The 19,206-nt window shown below is 33.5% G+C and overlaps 4 protein-coding genes and 5 non-coding genes across 10 annotated transcripts; 3 read left to right on the top strand and 6 right to left on the bottom strand.

The window, feature by feature from the left end:
• Nucleotides 1–220: 220 nt before the first annotated feature.
• Nucleotides 221–1,857, top strand: LOC108848759 (protein SLOW GREEN 1, chloroplastic). Its single transcript, XM_018622193.2, has 4 exons — nt 221–923; nt 1,014–1,160; nt 1,241–1,321; nt 1,405–1,857. Exons 1-4 carry the CDS (start codon nt 297–299, stop codon nt 1,588–1,590), a joined length of 1,041 nt encoding a protein of 346 aa, XP_018477695.1. The 5' UTR covers nt 221–296; the 3' UTR covers nt 1,591–1,857.
• Nucleotides 1,858–9,866: 8,009 nt separating this feature from the next.
• LOC108849170 (probable WRKY transcription factor 13) lies at nt 9,867–14,392 on the top strand. Of its 2 annotated transcripts, none has more exons than XM_018622686.2 (3): nt 9,867–10,400; nt 11,259–11,567; nt 13,972–14,392. In XM_018622686.2, exons 1-3 carry the CDS (start codon nt 10,012–10,014, stop codon nt 14,141–14,143), a joined length of 870 nt encoding a protein of 289 aa, XP_018478188.1. In that variant the 5' UTR covers nt 9,867–10,011; the 3' UTR covers nt 14,144–14,392. The 2 variants fall into 2 exon arrangements, with proteins under 2 accessions (XP_018478188.1, XP_018478187.1); XM_018622685.2 differs by having other exon boundaries at nt 9,868–10,400; nt 13,960–14,392.
• A 1,010-nt stretch (nt 14,393–15,402) lies between these two features.
• On the bottom strand, nt 15,403–15,526 carry LOC130495397 (small nucleolar RNA SNORD14). The gene has a single exon (XR_008934668.1). It is a non-coding gene; the product is annotated as a small nucleolar RNA SNORD14 (small nucleolar RNA).
• Nucleotides 15,527–15,577: 51 nt separating this feature from the next.
• LOC130495400 (small nucleolar RNA SNORD14) lies at nt 15,578–15,705 on the bottom strand. Its single transcript, XR_008934671.1, has one exon. It is a non-coding gene; the product is annotated as a small nucleolar RNA SNORD14 (small nucleolar RNA).
• A 71-nt stretch (nt 15,706–15,776) lies between these two features.
• LOC130495399 (small nucleolar RNA SNORD14) lies at nt 15,777–15,904 on the bottom strand. The gene has a single exon (XR_008934670.1). It is a non-coding gene; the product is annotated as a small nucleolar RNA SNORD14 (small nucleolar RNA).
• Nucleotides 15,905–16,067: 163 nt separating this feature from the next.
• On the bottom strand, nt 16,068–16,195 carry LOC130495398 (small nucleolar RNA SNORD14). The gene has a single exon (XR_008934669.1). It is a non-coding gene; the product is annotated as a small nucleolar RNA SNORD14 (small nucleolar RNA).
• A 386-nt stretch (nt 16,196–16,581) lies between these two features.
• On the bottom strand, nt 16,582–16,653 carry TRNAH-GUG (transfer RNA histidin (anticodon GUG)). Its single transcript has one exon. It is a non-coding gene; the product is annotated as a tRNA-His (tRNA).
• A 75-nt stretch (nt 16,654–16,728) lies between these two features.
• LOC130495089 (egg cell-secreted protein 1.4-like) lies at nt 16,729–17,307 on the top strand. Its single transcript, XM_056986139.1, has one exon. The coding sequence runs from the start codon at nt 16,924–16,926 to the stop codon at nt 17,305–17,307; it is 384 nt and encodes a 127-aa protein (XP_056842119.1). The 5' UTR covers nt 16,729–16,923.
• A 69-nt stretch (nt 17,308–17,376) lies between these two features.
• LOC108854371 (probable cinnamyl alcohol dehydrogenase 9) lies at nt 17,377–19,104 on the bottom strand. The gene is given in 6 exon segments (XM_018627908.2): nt 17,377–17,591; nt 17,593–17,782; nt 17,868–18,021; nt 18,100–18,613; nt 18,733–18,846; nt 18,945–19,104. Coding segments are annotated over 6 exon segments (1,104 nt in total). The 5' UTR covers nt 19,043–19,104; the 3' UTR covers nt 17,377–17,557.
• Between the last annotated feature and the right edge of the window lie 102 nt (nt 19,105–19,206).

The raw sequence follows: 19,206 nt of genomic DNA, 5'->3' as shown, positions 1-19,206 counted from the left end.
TAACTCAACTATTTAAATACATTTAGCTGATTAAAATGATTAAGCAATTCTATTATTTTGGAATTAATTCGAACTGAATAGAAAAGGAGGTTTAGTGATAAAATGTTGAGGATTAAGGGGTTCAATGATAAAAACAAAAAGAAAGGGGGGAATTGAATGTATAATTCAACAGTGGAGAGAGTCTAGAGAAGTGAACTCTTTTCAGTTAACTTACTACTATTAATTTATATTTACACAAAAGACACTGTAAAAGCATTAACTCTCGTAAATGCTCTCTTCAGATTGTCTCCAAAGAAATGAGTTCCATGGGAGTATATGCCCTCTCTTCTCCGGCTAAATTTCACCGTCGCCGGGAAAAAGCACAGACTTTTACTCCGACCCACTTCCCTAATCCAAATGGGTTTCCATCTCCGTGGAGAAAGTCGCGACCTTTCGCTCCCAAACTCTCCCAATCCCTCAGTTTCGCTTCGCCCTCTTCACATCTCCCTCTCATACGGTCCTCGACGTCTCCTCCTCCTTCTTCCAAGGGTTTCCTCCAGACTCTAGCGAGAAAAGCCGCGGTTTTGCTCGTCGGGTCGTTTGTCCTCCTGCTAGGGTTCTCTTCTTCGAGACCTGCTTTAGCGCTGCCCACTGCGAGTACCGCGAGCTCTCAATCGGAGGAAGAAGAAATGTTCGAGAAGGTTCTGGAAAGCGAGCCGGAGAACATGGAGGCGATGAAGGCTGTTTTGTATAAGAAGATGAGGAGAGGGAAGACGGAAGACGCTGTCAAGTACGTCGAGAAGCTGATCAAGTTAGAGCCTCGTGAGGTTGAGTGGAAGCTTCTCGAAGCGCTTTGCTACGAGACGATGGGACAGTTGAGCAAAGCCAAGAGATTGTTTAAGAATATTCTCAAAGATAAACCTCTTCTCATTAGAGCTTTGCACGTATGTTGTTGATTTATTTTTTCTTCTCTCTCCTTTAGGAGAATGATGGTGGCTGTGATAAAATCGATTTGTCTTGTTATTACTTTGCAGGGTCTAGCTATGGTAATGCACAAGTCTCATGACGACTCTTCTGTCTTTGATATGCTGAATGAAGCTATGGAAGTTGCTCGACAAGGAACCCGAGTGACCGAGGAGAGAAACATTCAAGTCTTGATCGGCCAAATGCATATTGTCAAGGTAAAAGCCGACATCATTTATACACAAGGATCCTAAATGGATGTGTGTGCTCATGTGAAATGATTGGTTTGAAACCTCAGGGTCAATTTGAAGAAGGTTTAAAGATATTTCAAGAGATGGTGAATGATAACCCTCGAGATTTTAGACCATACCTTTGCCAGGTAATTTTTATTCATGAGGAGGAAAAATGAACAATTCATAGAGTGATCTCTCAGTTAGTTATATTGTGCTATTGCCACTTCAGGGAATAGTGTATAGCTTGATGGATAGAAAAGAGGAAGCAGATCAGCAGTTTGAGATCTATTGGAGTCTTGTACCTGAAGAATTCCCACAAAAGGGGTTTCTTGATGATGTTGCGTTGGCTGCTCAAGCCAAATCCCGCGAACGACTCCAAAACACTTTCAAAGCTAAATTTACTCACGGGAAGTAGTGAATCAACCGCTGGTTTATCTTTCTTAAAAAGCTTCATCAGTTAAAATTTTGTTCCTGGAAGTAACATGTGTCGTTTTAATGACAAAACCGCTCTCAGAGCAGGCAGTGTCCACGGCTGCTTATGGAACCATGGAGAAGGCAGTTTTTGTTATTTCTTTTTTTTTTTTTCTCCATTTACACTCGCTTAGTATAATCTGACATGAAAGGTTTTAACTTTCTTTGTTCAGTGTCTTATTATCTCTGGTGTGCGATTGTTGTTGATTCATCTCTTGGACTCTTCCACCATTATCAGCTTTTTGGTACTAATTTGAAACAAACAAAGCCCTGAGATAATAGGAAAAAAATGACAACAGGCTTGAACACTAGAAGCCCATGATACTCTCTTTGTTGGCCTAGTGGCTCCTTTAAGGGCCCATTGACATGAAAAAAGAGAGAAAATAATTACAACCCAAAAAGAGGGTAGCGTAAAACTTGACTTCTTGGCCGTGAACCTTGGAAAAAATATTTTCGGACCCCACAAAAAAATAATGGCAAACATCAGTAATAATAGCGAAAGACTTTTATGGTAAAATCCGTTTTTTATTATTATTCATATAATTCACCCTGAATTCATATTGAGATGGGACCCCCAACTTGCATAGTTATGCCAAAATTAACTCACAATCAAGTTTTTGATTGGTGCAGTTATAAACAATGATTTGATGGTCCCTCCATGTTAGGGTTTCAAGTTTCACTTGATTGTGGTTTAATTAGTGTACAATTCTTTCTCGTGTTTTGACGTTTGCCACTGATGTTTTTGTTTCTCTCCCAAGTGCATACATGTTGATAATTTGAAGATACTTATAGATCCCCGGATGTTTAATGATTATATTAGCATGACGTATGTGGATTTACTACTAAAAGGGCAGGCAAATTTTGAAAATACGAATAAACGAAAACTAGGAACAGACGGTATATATATATATATATATATCTATATTAAATATTGATTAGTTCAATAAGTTAGGACGACGGGTCATTTTGGTTCTGGTCCTTTGGGAGCTTAAATACGTCAATGTTCTTAAAAAGGGGATATAACGCGAGCTTTCTAGAATTATCAACGAATATTTTTCGGATATAAATGAAATGTTAATTAAGGTTTTTTGGGTGGATAAGATAAAATAAAATGCAGAGAGAGAGAGAGAGAGAGAGAGCTAAAGATGAATAAGCAAAGGGAATAAAGATGGGTCGGCAGGCATAAAGTGACAGAGGAGGGACATTACAAGACAGCTTTGGCTGGTCGGATCAATATAATGTTTGTCAAATTATCACACTAACAGACGCAGAGTCCGGCCCGCATGGTGTCATCATTTTCCTTCATCCCCCGCTTTATCATTTCTTTCCAATTATTAAAACAGATAAAAAATTAAAAAATCTTCTTCTTGTAATGTTGCCTTTTTAGTGGGTTTAACTACTTGTGCCCCTAACCCGAAGTCAACTTTACATGTTACAAAATTTGTCTAGAAAGTCAATGAGATCAATGCATTTGGGATTTGATAAAGGGGTCTCGCTCTAGCTCTTTCGAATGAGCTAAACTGAATTGTATTTTTGGCTATATTGATCGAATTAAATTAGGTTTAACCTGACAACCTCTTTACTATAGTTGATATTAAACATGAATATGAAACTTTACTCACATCAAATTGTTTAAAATAGATTGCGACTGCTATTTCAAACTCGTATATAAACCACCGATCAAATTGGTAATTAACGATTACGATAAACATCCTCACAAGTGTTGTTTGCCTATCTGATACAATATTCCGGTTACATAAATATAGAGGATCAGTCTTGATCGGACCAGACTAGACTAGTCATAGTTACAGCCATAGTTAGATATACTGTTTGAAATGAATCTACCAGTTGTACAGAGATCACTGAAAATGTAGTTATTGAAGGTATAAAGAGAGATAAAGAAAGGTGGATGTGAACAATTCAGCAGCTGACTCTCTGGCCAAGTTTGCTCTCCATAACTCTATTGCTACCTTGTTTTGATCCCGTTTAGATTTATAAATCAGTTCGTTGCCAAAAAAAAAAAAAGAAAGGTGGATGTGAAAATAAATAATGTAAAATACACATTCGAAAACACACAAAAGAAAGTTAAATAAATGGAAAAAAAAAACGAAATGATTACTTTCGCCAACCACACTCTAGTCTCTTCCCCATTTCTGAAGTCCCCATTAATCAGATTCATATTATTAATTTTCCTCGAACAACAATTTATCCTTTCCCTCTTTTTGGCATAGAAACGAATCATCATATAATTATATCAAACACCCTCCGGATACACGGACATTTGTATGTTCGTCATACTATTAATCCACGGACCAACGCGGTCAAAGTGACGTGTTCCTTACGACATCAGAGGCTAGAATAGATTATAGAGCAACCTCACTGGGAACTCTATTTCGATATTTCGATCTATAAAATATCATTATTTTATTATTTACATTATTAAATTAAGTTTAAAAGAAATAAAACTACTGACATATAGACACAAGTGTCTTGACAGTATCTTATAAATTCTGGTTTCAGATATTTTTCTGCAGGATTTATCTCTTTTTCACTTGATTATTTTAAATACTCGAACAAAAAATTTGTGATGGGAGGAGTGTCTAAGAACATCAGCATTGGCGATTCAGGGAAGAGGATCGTGGAAGGAATTTTTTATTATTATTTTTTTAACTTTTTCTGTTTGCTTTTTTTAAAAAAAATAATAATAATAATAGAAGACCAATCGCGGGCCACCACGTGTCGTAGGGCCCGCGCGAAAGTTGACGAACCGGTTCACAACGAAGGGGTGGGACGAGCCGAGCTCGTCGTATTTGATTGTTTTAACATTTTTTTTCTTCGAAAACGCGTGATCTGCTCTAAAACTCGCCGATGCGCATGCTCTAAATAGACAAAATTTTGGTTTAATTTCCCTCTGGGACCCCCTATTGTCAAAACATTTTGATATATTGATAACATTATGATACATGTTTTACTTGGAATATACAAATTGATATTATAGCTACGTTTTTTAAAAAAATCTTTTATACTATAAAACAGAAGTCCGATAGCAATTATGTGAGTTGCATATAGAATTTATTATTTTTAAAATAAAATAATTGTTTTTTTGTTAAAATATAAAAATTATTTTTGCTATTTTTTATCAAATTATTTCCAAACGTCTAAACAACCTTCCACTAACTCCAAAAAGTAAGAAACCATTTAGCAAAAAAAAAAAGTTTTGAATAAAAATACCAACAGAGGTGTCACTAATGACAATAAGATGTCTAACAAATCTTTCATTTAATATTGTTCTCCCAATTTTCTCAGCCATCCTTCGAATGTGGTATTTGGCAACGTTTAGGGGATATAACCGTTGAAGGTAATCACTATTTATCTTTTTTTGCAAAAAATTTAAAAAAATTTGCATTTCAAGATTCATGATTTTTAACTGTCTCTGTTAAACATATATATTATTGTTATTGTCGAGAGTGTAAAAAACTGAACACGTTTCGTCAAAAACTATTAATTTTATATGATTCTGATGTAGATGACATTCTTATATTCATGTTGTTCTTATCAAAACTATGCTGAAAGAAATTATTAAGACAGTTTGAATCTTTCAGCACTCGGAGAATCAAAGTTTATGGATTTGTTTTCTTAAATTAAATTATAATGATACACTTGGAGGTGTCAAAATGGATCATGACCCATGGTTTGATCCGACCAAATTGACCCATTAACCCAAATTGAATTGTTTATTTTCGATCCAATGAGTTGATAGGTTAACAAGTTAATGTGTTAACAGATTAATGGGTTAACAAGTTAATGGGTTAACAAGTTAAATGGATCTATTGGGTTAGGTCAACTATGACCCATTTAGTTTTTAATTAAAAAAATGGCCAAAATCACAAAAACACATTTTCCCACAAAAATCGGAAAAAATTAATTTCCCGCCAAAATCGAAAATGCAATTTTCATCAAAATCGTAAAAATAACAATTTCCCGCCAAAACCGGAAAAACACAATTTCCCGCCAAACCCGGAAAAACGCAATTCCCAGCCAAAACCGGAAAACACAATTTCCCATCAAAACTAAAAAAACGCAATTTCCCGCCAAAACCGAAAACACAATTTCCCGCCAAAACCGGAAAACGCAATTTCCCGTCAAAATCGGAAAAACCCAATTTCCCGCCAAAACCAGATAACACATAAAAATCGGAAAACACAATTTTCTGCAAAAACCAGAAAATTTTCCGCCAAAACCAGAAAACGCAATTTCCCGTCATATTCGGAAAAACGCAATTTCTCGCCAAAACCGAAAAACGCAATTTCCCATCAAAATCGGAAAAATGCAATTTCTCGCAAAAACAAGAAAACGCGATTTCCCGTCAAAACCGGAAAACACGATTTTCCGCCAAAACCGGAAAAATGTGATTTCCTGTCAAAACTGGAAAATGCAATTTCCCGCAAAAACCGGAAAACGCAATTTCCCGTCAAAATCGAAAAATGCAATTTCCCGCCAAAACCAGAAAACGCAATTTCCCGCCAAGATCCAAAAATGCAATTTCCCGCAAAATCGGAAAAACATAATTTTCTGCAAAAACCGGAAAATGCAATTTCCCGCCAAAACCGGAAAACCTATTTTTTTACCAAAATCGGAAAACGTAATTTTCTGCCGAAACCGGAAAAACGTAATTTTCTGCCGAAACCGGAAAACACACAATTTTTCCGCAAAAAACCGGAAAAATAAAATTTTCAATCCGATCAACTTGGTCTTAACTTATGTCTCAATTCGATCAATTTGGTCTTAACTTAAAAATGATTCTTTATAAAGATGTTGGGTTCATGGATCATCCATTAATCCATCTGACCCATTTAATTTAATGGATCATGGATCAACCCAATCCATTTAATAAATGGGTTGGATTGACCCATGACCCATTAATAATCAACCCATTTGGGTTATGGGTTGGGTTGATTCATTTGACCCATTTTGACACCCCTATCATACACTTAACAAATTTTTTTGGTATGAATTGTTTAGAATTACTCTGTCCATGCATAGCATGAGCCATAAAACTAGTTTTTTTATAAATTGTTCGAGAGGACAGTATATCGTTCACATAGGCCGTACAAATTCCAGCTCATAATATTCTTAAAGCAAAGGTCATATTTTGTTAAATGGTTATATGAAACAGAAGTCTAAAATGGATAAAGGAATGAATTAAGAAGTGCTTTAATGTATAAAACGTGAATTACTTTCAGCTACGTGAATATACGCGTGACGTCGTCGTCGACGAGTCATATAATATAACTATAAGCTTGTGGTTACTGGTTAACCAAAGACAAATTAAAAGTACTTTGATATGTTATAAACTAGGTGTTTTCCTGCACCATGTGCAGTAAAAAAAAAATTTAAAATATTTTTAACAGATAAATATAAATTATATTTAATTTTTATTAATATTATAAATTTTATTTTTTATCAATATTTTAATATAAACTTGATTTAACTGAACACTATAATTAAGATAAAAATAATTTTATTTATTTTGATTATATTTAAGAATGTCATGTATATATTTAAAATTATAATCTTAGGTAGATTTTCTATATATTTATTTTAATTAATTATATTAAATATAAATATAAAATTGCATAATTGTCAAAATTAGAATTAAACATATTTATAAAATCTGTAGATATATATAAGAAACTAATGATTCTACTATTTAATTTTATTTTATTATTTATTTTTTATAATTTGCTAAAAATATGTATATATTTTTGAAATATTTTTAACTTAAATGATATTTCGAAATTTGAAATGCCATAATTGAATATATCTATTTTAATGATGATTTATAAGTTATTACTATATTTTAAAAAAGTCCAAAAATATAAATTGACAATAAATATAATATATTAGTTATTACCATATTTTAAAAAGTTACCAAAAATATAAATTAATAGTAAATATAATTTTCCATGTCATATTAATCTATAATACATGTCATCATTTTAGTAATTATGTCATATTATTTTTGTGAAAATAATTGTAGAGAAGACAAGCGGCAAAATTACTTCTCAAATATAGTCTAGGGGATGAAAATTTCATAATTGTCAAAAATTAAAATTTAGAAATATTTATAAAATCTGGAGATATATATAAGAAATTAATGATTTTACGATTTAATTTGATTTTATGATCTAATTATTTTTCTAAAAATATGTATATATTTTTGAAATATTTTTAGTTTAAATGATATTTCGAAATTTGAAATGCCATAATTGAATATATTTATTTTAATGATGATTTATGGGCTATTACCATATTTTAAAAAAGTTCAAAAAATATAAATAAAAAATAAATATAATATATGAGTTATTACCATATTTTAAAAAATTTATCCAAAATATAAATTAACATTAAATATAATTGTCCATGTCATATTAATCTATAAGACATGTCATCAATTTTAGTAGTCATGTCATATTATTTTTGTGAGAATGATTGTAGAGAAGACATGTGGCAAAATCACTTCTCAAATATAGTCTAGGGATACGATATGTGAGTTATCATGTACAGCAAAAGGAACAAAAGTAAGTGGGCTGGGAATTTGAGAAGTGGTGAGGTTTTCTAAACTTGATGAAACTATTACAAAATGCAATCTTGCAAAAGGTAAAATGAGAAAAAGGTAATAAACTTTTCTCTCTTTTATGATTAAGATTCTTTATCAATTTATATTAGGTGCAATTTTTAAAACGAGAGAAGGTCGACTAGAAGCCTAATTTATCACATCATAATCATGATATCCTCACAGAGTGTACAGAGGAATAGATTTACACCTAAGATTTTTCATCATTGCTCCTAATCTATTTATATTCCTTTCGGATTCCCAAAATAATAGCAGCCCAAATAAATTATTTAGGTACTACCATCGTTCTGCAAGAAAATATGAAATCCTAGCTATAAGAAAGTGATAGATGTGTCTATATTCCCATCACATCTCCAGACACTTTTTCATTTTCCATGGATAATGATTTCAGAATCTAAACATATATACATATGCAAGTATTGGTGTAAAGAAAATCTTTTTGAAACGCCAATTCTAGAGAACTTTGGAGTTGTTTACCGCAAAGAATTATCACAAAACCGTGAAATTATCCCTCTTGAACATATATAATTTATTTTTGTAAAAAGCTACAAACGTTTGACAAGTAATCTTCAGTTCATAGATTTTCAAAATGTGAACCATAAGAAATCAAAGCAGTTTACAAATCAGTGTGCCTTTTATAAGAAAATTTCATTAACCTGGGTATTTTCCACTAAAAAAATCATAAGACTTTTGCAATTTTTTTTATAGATAAGTAAACACGAATTTGGATTTGTCGATTGGGATTAATCGGTTTGTGACTTTTTTATTATATTGTATACCAATAAGTTTATTTTCAGTGATATTTCTGAAATGCTAGGTCATGCTGGTTTTATTTGCCATAAATAATAATGGAGTAACCAACACATGAACGCCGTTTAAGGGACGTGACGTGACGCCGTAACCAAAGCAGACTGCCGTTTAAGCGACACGACGTTAACTCCCACTACCTCTCTTCATCTTTCTCTCGAGTGTCCAGACGCGTTTGTTTTCTCCTTTCTCTTCTTTCTTTCTTGATTTTCCCATTTTTATTACATATGCAAAAATATTTATTTTCTGTGTCAACTAAAATTAGACAATATCCAATATATTTCTTTATTTTCTTTTCAAAAATAGAAAACTACATAGTAAAGATAGATTTGTATAGTTTTTCAAATGAGTAGATGATTGTTTTTTATTCACGTAGTAACTAGTAACAACAACTTTAGTTTCCAAAAAACTAGTAACAACAACCACGCCTCAAACTTTTACGTACTATCGTCACACAACAAGTATATATACAAGACAACCACCACACAAAAAATCTTCATACAAAATTATAATTATTTTGGTTGCTCTGGTATCGCAACCGTTATAACTTTTCTAAAATCGATCATCTTTTAAACATCCAAATTCGCTAAAGAGTAATACCAAAATATAACGTTATTAATGTAGCTATCCAAATACTGCTTATAATTTTATATTTAATTTCAAAATCAGGGAATTAAAACAATCTTTAGCATTTAGTCACAGGTAAAACAAAGCCACTCCAATTGGACCCACGCGCAGCTTTATTTTCCAACATTTATATATTTGTCGAAACACTCACATGGATGGATTGGATTGTCTCGACCCAAAATCAAACTATAATATCCAGCCAAAACAAAATCTCCTCTCCTCTCCTCCCTTGGCCCTTGCACACGCCGACACAGTCTCGTTTCCTTCGAGTTTTTGCGCAAAATAAAGAGAAAGATGGGTACGATAAACCAAGGAATAAGCTTGTTTGATGAACCACAAAACATTATAAACCCTAACAATACTAACCATCTAGGGCTCTTTTTCTCTTTCCCAAATCAAACATTATCTTCATCATCTTCTTCGTCTTCATCTTCTCCTTCTTCTCTTGTGTCTCCATTTCAAAGTCATCACTCCTTAGACTCCTTCCTTCACCATAATTCATCTTCCTTTGTTATTCACCCTCAAGATCCAATCAACCTCACGGCGAATCTTCCGGAAACTCTAATCTCGATCTCTTCTTTATCTTCACCAAAGCAAAGGGATTTTCATGATGGTATTGTTAATCTTGATCATCGTCGTCTTACCGGTGGTATATCATCTCAAAGACCCTCTTTAGATCCATGGTAAGTTACTTATGAAAAAGTACATTAAACAAGTTAGAGAATCTTTATCAACCAAAAAAATAATTAAAAGTTAGCTAATCTATCCAAAAAATATTTGGGCCTATAAAATTTTATATTTATATAATATACATCTCTACAACAACAACTATATATATAAATCTCCCTTTTTTACATTCCCGTCTAAGATAGTGCTTCCTTCATATGATCAATTTATCACATATTCATCGTGCATATACTATGATCTCTGAAAGGATGAGCGATAAGTTACCAAGAGCCTAAAACAGTTCAAAAGTATATTAAATGCTTTTCTACAGATTCATAGCATAGCTCATACTCTCTCTGTTTCATTATAAGTGTCGTTTTAGACTTGTACACACGGATTAAGAAAGTATTTAATTTTGCATATTTTCAATATAAAATATCATTACCGATATAATTCAACCAATAGAAAAATAGAAAAATAGAAAAATAGAATGGAGAATAAAGTTAATAAATTTTGCATTGAAACTCTAAAACGACATTTATTTTGCAACGAAAAAAATTCTGTAAAACGACATTTAATATGAAACGGAGGAAATATATAATACGATCTACATGTGCACGCCGCACATACAATCCGTCATTTAAAGTGTAAAACTTTTGGCATTCAAATGAAAAACTTAATTTTCCAAAAGTTAAAGAAAAATCGAAATTATTTTAATTTGTTTTTTTTTTGTAACTTATATATTTTTAATATGTTGATGAAAGTTCCTTTAACGTATACAGTTTGTACCCTGGCTAAATTTACATTTTGGTTTAAGTGGCCATACACGCAGACAGCTACTTATGACACAAATGCGTTGTATTAATGTAATTTAGGGCATGGAGTAGTCAAGCAAGATACGGATACAGCAAGAAAAACAACCATGTAAGCGAGACTGATGATGGTGTTGGTGAAGGTGGTGGTATTAATAATCATCAACATCACGAAACTCCTCCTCGTCATAAGCATACCATGAAGCTGTTAGGAGTAGTGCCTACCCCGAAAATGAAGAAGCTTAAGACAAGAAGAAAAGTGAGGGAGCCTCGGTTTTGCTTCAAGACACTAAGCGATGTTGACGTCTTAGATGATGGATATAGATGGAGAAAATATGGCCAGAAAGTTGTCAAGAACACTCAACATCCAAGGTAATTTGTTTTACTTATATTAGCTTATAAGTAAATAACTAGTTTTCTGATACTGATTCCATATTGTTTTTAACTCTATTTCAGTATTTGTTTAGTGTATACTGTTTATATAGAGTTATCAGTTATCTCTTTGGTTTTAATTGTTGCTTGGAGGTTAATGATGACTACCATAAGAACTCGAGCGATTTTTAATTAGGTTAATTATCAATCTGTATATTATTCAAGTTCTTAACGCTAACTAATGTAAAGACTATAGTTTGCTTAAGGATTTTGCGAGTGGGATGGAAATTATTTATAGAATCTTGTTGGTATTTCTCTGTATTAATTCTGTAGTAGAGATTTACCCGCACTACCGGGCGAGTATTGATAACATAGACTGTTGGCCCAGAGGGATTATTAGTTATACGATAAAGTAAGAAAAGAAGTAACCGTTTACACAAAAAGGTAAATGATTTAATCTCAAACATTTGAGTATTATGTCAATCTGTATATTATTTAAGTTCTTTTTTTTTGAATAATATATTATTTAAGTTCTTAACATTAACTAGTAAAGACTATAGTTTGCTTAAGGATTTTTCGAGTGAAATGAAAATTATTAATAGAATCTTGTTGGTATTTCTCTGTATTAATTATTTATAACATAGACTATTGATTAACCGTTTACACAAAAAGGTAAATGATTTAATCTCAAGCATTTGAGTATTATGTGAGACATATGGGGTTTCCTTAAGATTCTCTCTCTCTCTCTCAAGTTGACGTTTGACATTTACCGGCAACTAGATTTTGATCCGCGCTTTTGAAGCGCGGGATATTTTACGATGAAAAATTTCACTAATAATTTAACAAATATTTTGGTTATTTTTAAAGAGTGTGTATTTAAAATATGTTTGCATTTAAATCAGTATTTTTAAATTCAACCCGATTATGATTATACGGTTAATCCGGAGATCTGACAATTCAATTTATGTTTTTAAAATATTCATATTAAAAAATCACTAAAACCCGAGACTAACCGATTGAACTGATGGATGACCGATATGTAATCTAATCTATCTTATTAAAATAGAAACATTGTGACTTTTTCTAGGTGGATTTTTAAATTGAACCTACTATTGGATATGATATATTTTCTGATCCTATTAACTAACAATTAATGTTAATAAATTATTTCCTTATTATATGCTAACTTAATACCTTATATACATTCATTTTATCAGTTCGTCCATTTTCTTTCTATTCAAAAAAATATTTTCTTTCCCAATTGATTTCATAACCAACATGCAGTAATGTTAAATTTGAGATTTCATAATCACCATCCAATAAGTCCATGCGATGATCACCATGCAATACATTACTCCTTGACAAATTAATTTTATATAATAGTAGTACTATATGATATATTCAAACTGGATTCAAATCAAACTTATTAACCCATTACTTTTTAACCAATACAAACATGATTATATATCGGATTACCGGGTTTACTAGCTTAACGATCTAAATTGGATTTAAAAATGTTGATTCAAACGCAGTTTTTTAAATAGACAAAATTCTTACATATTAAATATTTGTAACATTGTTAACAAAATTTTGAATCATAAAACATTCTGTCATGATCTAGTTGGATTTAAATTGTAATAGTTTTCATAATTTGTAATCTTATAATCGAAATTTTAAAGTTCATTATTTTGTAATTATGAAATTATGATGTTTCTACAAAATTTTAAAGAGAAAATGATAGATATAAAATAACTAAGATTAATTATTGTATTATTTGGAAACATTGATAGTAGTATAAAAAATATATTGTTTGGAAACATTGATAGTAATATAAAGAAATAAGTATATTGTTTGGAAACATGGATAGTAGTATAAAGAAATGAACATTAGTGACTTACTTTATGTTTAACTATAAAGTATAAAGGTGTATTTAATTTAAAAATTTACAAAATAAATGTTAGGTCTAACAGAATGTTTCTGTTTTAATAAGATAGATGATTTGTTTGGGTCCTTCAAAATTAGACTTTAGCTCTTTCGTAATGTTTTCATTTGCCTTCTTAACATCTGTTTGACATATAGCAATATTTCGGTTTCCTATACACAAGAAAAATTCTAATAAGATATGTTCCTTTTGAGTAAATATGTATAGAATGATTGTGCTAATAGTTCGATACTCGAATCTTTTTTTTGCTAAACAGGATACACGAATCTTCATTTCATTTAAATTATAGTTGAACACTGGTTTTATGCTGGGGTACTGGAAAAAAAGAAGAAGCTCTCTTCCCTCTTTCGCACTAATAGATACACAGATTTATAATGTTGTGGTGCTCGTTTTTGTAAATCATAAAAACGAAAATTAAATTGACTAATCATTTCAAATTTAAAATGGTAGGAGCTATTATAGATGCACACAAGAAAAGTGTAGGGTGAAGAAGAGAGTGGAGAGATTAGCAGATGATCCAAGAATGGTAATCACTACTTACGAAGGAAGACATCTTCACTCTCCTTCAAATCATCTCGACGACGACTCTCACTCCTCCTCTCACCACTCTCCGCTCTCCAACTTCTTCTGGTGATATTCTGATTTGTTTTTTTCTTCGTTTAATATAAAACGAATCAATCCCCTACGTCGTCGAACTAATCATCGATATGTTAATCAATATCTTCATAAAAATAAAATAGGAGAAATAACAACGTGCATGTTATCGCTAGGAAACAGGTATGATGATGTTATTTAAGTACATGTGTAATGTGTTTCACCGACGGAGCTGTTTTAATATACTTTTCGATCTGAGGATTATATATACTATATGTGATTCTGTCAAGAGGCGACTCTTTAAGGATGCGATTAATAGAGTTTTAGGCTAATTTGTATGGTACAAATATAAATATTAGCGGTGGAGGCAGTATATGATCGCAGCAATTACACTCAACCTCCTATCCCCCTCTCTGTCTGCGAAACAACCGCAATTCAATATATTGGGTCTACATGTTGAGTGTGACAAAAAAAAGGGTCTACATGTTGAATTCTTTAGAAAATATCGTTGAATTAATTTGCTTAACTATTCATTTGTTTGAAACTATTATTTGATTCTGCTGCTTCATCAGGTTGTTTAACATTACTTTGTCAGCTGTATCAATCAGTAGTACACATTAGCAATTATAATATAATTCAACACTGTAACGGTAACTATAGGTTTAACCACTAACGCACATATAAATATATTAGCAATTAAAATGTAATTTAACAGAGTAAAGATTTTAACGACTAACAGAGTTGTAAAACAACACTAGTATCTCATACCGTAAGTTAGTTATAGAGGTACCATAGAGTACACAAGTATACTTGTGAATGCATGGTGTTACAGTTAACGAAAAGAAACTTTCACTTAATTACTTTTATTCTTAACCATGGGTCCTTATGGTCATGACCGTTCAGGAAACAATAACTTTAGAGACCCCATCTGATACTTTCTACCTGTTGTGTATCTGAGTTTCTTGTTTTGTTTCTATGTCAATGCGATCACTTGTTTTCTTTTAGACCTTTTCATTAGACTTGTCTCAGATAAACCGTTGAGTTTATGTGCCTTGGTTATGGGAATGGAGAGGCTACGACGCTCTTTAGCTCCCGGTTTAGAAGACACTTACCATACCAGATCAATAGATCGCAATGAGCATGCCAAGAACCACTTGTAGGTTAGTTTAAACCTTTTTTTTTTGGTTTAAACCTTCCTTACCAAAGAAAGTGAAATCCCAAAGCCAAAACAACAACAAAGAAGAAAATACACAATAACCAAAACCAAATCAAATAAACTGTACAAAAGAGTAAATGAAAGATCTCAGACATCCAAGGAAGGATAAAAGCTGCATTAGCTCTCAAGCCCGGCGAAAGGCGAAAGCTTTAGGCGGCCACTGCGAATGTTTTGAGAAACAAGCCTTACCAATTATCATCACAGATCTTTAATAGTAAAGAACTTCAAAAAATAAAAAAAAATTGAAGTGATTGCATCGGTCTCAGACATCCAAGGAAGGATAATAACAGCATTAGCTCTCAAGCCTGGCGAAAGGCGAAAGCTCTTGGGCGGCCACTGCGAATGTTCTTTTGAGAAACAAGCCTTGATGTATATCCTCATCAACCGATCACAAAACCATATAAACAACAAAGATAAAATGATTAAACAATTTAAATAAAACAGACTCGTAATGGAGGGTCTCAGACATCCAAGGAAGGATAAAAAAAACATCATAAGCTCTCAAGCCCGGCGAAAGGCGAAAGCATTAGGCGGCCACTGCGAATGTTTTTGAGAAACAAGCCTTAACGTCTATCGTCATCGACCCAAATTTAACCAATTGAGACAGCTGACAAAGTGAAACAACAGATGAATTAACATGTGTGGCAATATCAAATTCAGCTAGAACAGACATGAGGACCAAAAATCTAAAGAACCATATAGAAAACAAACAAACTTATTAGACTCAATAAAGCTAATATTAATATAGAGTTTCAGACATCCAAGGAAGGATATGAACAGCATTAACTCTCAAGCCTGGCGAAAGGCGAAAGCTCTTAGGCGGCCACTGCGAATGTTTTCTTGAGAAACAAGCCTTTCCAATTATCATCATTAACTCCCCCCCTAGCTCAAAACGGATTATAGGACAAGAAAGCAAAACACAAGAACTACAGAGAACTGTTGAGATGAAACTAAGTTTGTTTTTAGGTATTGGAGACAACGGGGAGGATGACAAGTATTTATGTAAGAAGAGAGGAGGCGTCCCCGATAATAATTATTATTAGGGTTTTCTTCTTACTCACACGATCAACGGCAGAGATGTACCGATTTTAAATTTTTTTGTAGAAAGCTGCAAGTCTTAAGGGGCCTTGTGCCCCAAGTTTAGCTTAATTACATTGCAATGTATAGTGGGCTTTCACTAAAACCTGTTAAAAGAGTGGTTAATTAAAAAATTAAGTATATATATGTACCGTATATGTTACGTACTCAAAACTAATAAAGTGTGTGGCTGCTGGGATTCGAGCCCAGGTCTCCACGGCCACAACGTGGAATTCTCACCACTAAACTACAGCCACTTTTGTGGTAAGGCTCTTTGCAAGGCAATCATTTTTGATACAAAGAAACCTTTTGTATCCACCCTCCGTTACTCATCTGTTAACGCTTCACTAATCCTGATTTAATTACTATCAATCATTTACTCTAGATCAGCCCCCACTAATAAACCTCTTAATCACCCACTAACCCGAAAAAATCAGTATAAATTCGAACCATCACTAGCCATTCTGATCACACAACCACGAAACTTACAAAAGAAAAAAACAAAGCCACAGTAAAATAAAAAAAGAATGGCTTCAAACACCACTTTCCTCTTCGCCACCGTGGCAATTCTTGGCATCCTCCAAAACACCACCGTCTCATGCAGAGATCTTTCATCGGAGTCAAGCAACATAGCGGCGAGGCTCCAGCAAAGCGGAGGACTAATGGATTGTTGGAACGCATTGTACGAGCTTAAATCATGCACTGACGAGATCGTTCTCTTCTTCCTAAACGGTGAAACCAAACTCGGTGTTAGTTGTTGCAAAGCCGTCGACGTCATCACGACCAACTGCTGGCCTGCGATGCTCACTTCTCTCGGATTTACGTCTGAAGAAGCTAACGTCCTCCGTGGCTTTTGCCAGGATCCAAACTCTAGTGACTCTTCTCCTGCTGCTTCTCCCAATAAAGCTTGATTATGATTGCATATTAATTAATGCTAATGTTTTGTTTTAGATGGTCCATTTAACTATTACCAAATAAAAGATTTTTCAATAGTTTTCTCTAATCAGAAAGACTTATTATATCATGAAAAGAAAAACAGAGAGAAGTTCTCTGACAACTTAAGGTAACTTGTTTCAGAAGAAACCAGTTCACTAAAACATAAATAGTAGAAAACAAAGATAACACGAACACAACAGAAGGGAGATACATATTCCTCCATGGTCAACTCTTAGATTCGGCTAATTCAGGGATGGGTCAAGGAGTTAGCCACGTCGATCACAAACCTGTACCTAACATCAGACTTAGCAAGCCTCTCCATTGCAGTGTTAATCTTATCCATCTTGATCAGCTCAATATCTGCCGTTATGTTATGCTTAGCGCAGAACTCAAGCATCTCTTGTGTCTCCTTCATCCCTCCAATGTCACTTCCTCCCACCATTTTCCTTCCTATAAACAACAATAACTAAGGCAGGGTTAACTTGTACAACAAGAAAGAAAAGTGTGTGGAAAAAGTTTCTAGGGTTTTCTTTACCGAGAACAAGAGGGAAGATTGGTAGCTCAAGAGGCTTCTCAGGTAACCCTAAGGTGACGAGCTTTCCATTGACTTTGAGTAAACCGAGTAATGGAAACAGAGCATGTACTGCTGATACCGTATCGATAATATAGTCCATTGTTCCTATTGCAGCCTAAAATTTCCACACAAATAAAAAATAAGTTAAACCGGTTCGGACCAAAACCATAGGTTAAAGAGAACTATTTGTTACCTTCATCTTCTGAGGATCAGATGAGACAAGGAATGAATCAGCACCAAGTTGATTAATGGCTTCGTCTTCTTTACTAGGAGAAGAACTAATCACAGTGACTTTCAAACCAAAGGCTTTACCAATCTTGACAGCAACATGACCAAGCCCACCAAGTCCAGCCACACCCAAATGCTTCCCTGGCTCGGTCATGCCATAATACTTCATTGGACTATACACAGTGATGCCAGCACACAGCAAGGGAGCACCGGAATCGCTAGGTAATCCCTCGGGAAACTGCAAAACAAACCGTTGGTCGACCACAATGGACTCTGAGTATCCACCGTAGGTCTTGGTTCCATCAGATCCAATGGAGTTGTAGGTGAAAGACATTTGGGGACAGTAGTTTTCAAGATCTTGGTTACAAGATTCGCAAGACTGGCAAGAACCAGTGATCACTCCTACTCCTACACGGTCTCCTTCTCTGAATTTAGTCACGTTTTTGCCAACTTTTGTAGCTATTCCAACTATTTCATGCCTGAGTCATATATAATAATGTTTTATTATATATATATATATAAATATATATATATCAGTGTTTATTTGATAAAGTACGAGATTATTTGTATAAGTTGTTTTTGTTTGTGTTTTAATTACCCTGGAACTACAGGATAATAGGAGAAACCCCAGTCGTTTTTGATGGTATGCAAATCAGTGTGGCACACTCCACAATACAAGATTTTCACTGTCACATCATTGTCACCATTGTCTCTGCAGAGTAAGCATCAAACTATATCATAAACAAACTTTTTATGAGACAAAAAAAGAACTCTGTAAATGAAAGCAATAGATTGACTGATCATTAGAACCTTCTGGAGAAATGGAAAGGAGAGAGTAGACCAGATTTGTCTTTGGCAGCCCAGCCAAAGGCTTTGTTCGGATGCTCTGTCTCTGGAGATTTCGCCATTTGTTTCTCTTTTGTCTGAGTGGTTTATGTTGTGTGGTTATCTCAAGAGAGTGGTGCATATATGGGCACTCACAGAGGAGAGGAAAGTAGTTCGAGCTATTAATAACTCTTTTATTGCTTTCATCACATATTAAGAAACTGTATATATTTGTTTCCTCTACTTT

Source organism: Raphanus sativus, chromosome 5 (assembly GCF_000801105.2).
Source record: "Raphanus sativus cultivar WK10039 chromosome 5, ASM80110v3, whole genome shotgun sequence".
Classification (NCBI taxonomy): Eukaryota; Viridiplantae; Streptophyta; class Magnoliopsida; order Brassicales; family Brassicaceae; genus Raphanus; species Raphanus sativus.
This window is presented reverse-complemented; position numbering and strand designations above follow the sequence as displayed.

Excerpts from the sequence above, each read along its gene's own strand:
- LOC108848759 (XM_018622193.2), top strand. The coding sequence starts at position 297 with ATGAGTTCCATGGGAGTATATGCCCTCTCTTCTCCGGCTAAATTTCAC. Across the intron at positions 924-1,013 it reads TTCTCATTAGAGCTTTGCAC|GGTCTAGCTATGGTAATGCA; the intron begins GTATGTTGTTGA and ends ATTACTTTGCAG. Across the intron at positions 1,322-1,404 it reads TTAGACCATACCTTTGCCAG|GGAATAGTGTATAGCTTGAT; the intron begins GTAATTTTTATT and ends TTGCCACTTCAG.
- LOC108849170 (XM_018622685.2), top strand. The coding sequence starts at position 10,012 with ATGGGTACGATAAACCAAGGAATAAGCTTGTTTGATGAACCACAAAAC. Across the intron at positions 10,401-11,258 it reads AGACCCTCTTTAGATCCATG|GGCATGGAGTAGTCAAGCAA; the intron begins GTAAGTTACTTA and ends AATGTAATTTAG. Across the intron at positions 11,568-13,959 it reads AAGAACACTCAACATCCAAG|GAGCTATTATAGATGCACAC; the intron begins GTAATTTGTTTT and ends TTAAAATGGTAG.
- LOC130495089 (XM_056986139.1), top strand. The coding sequence starts at position 16,924 with ATGGCTTCAAACACCACTTTCCTCTTCGCCACCGTGGCAATTCTTGGC.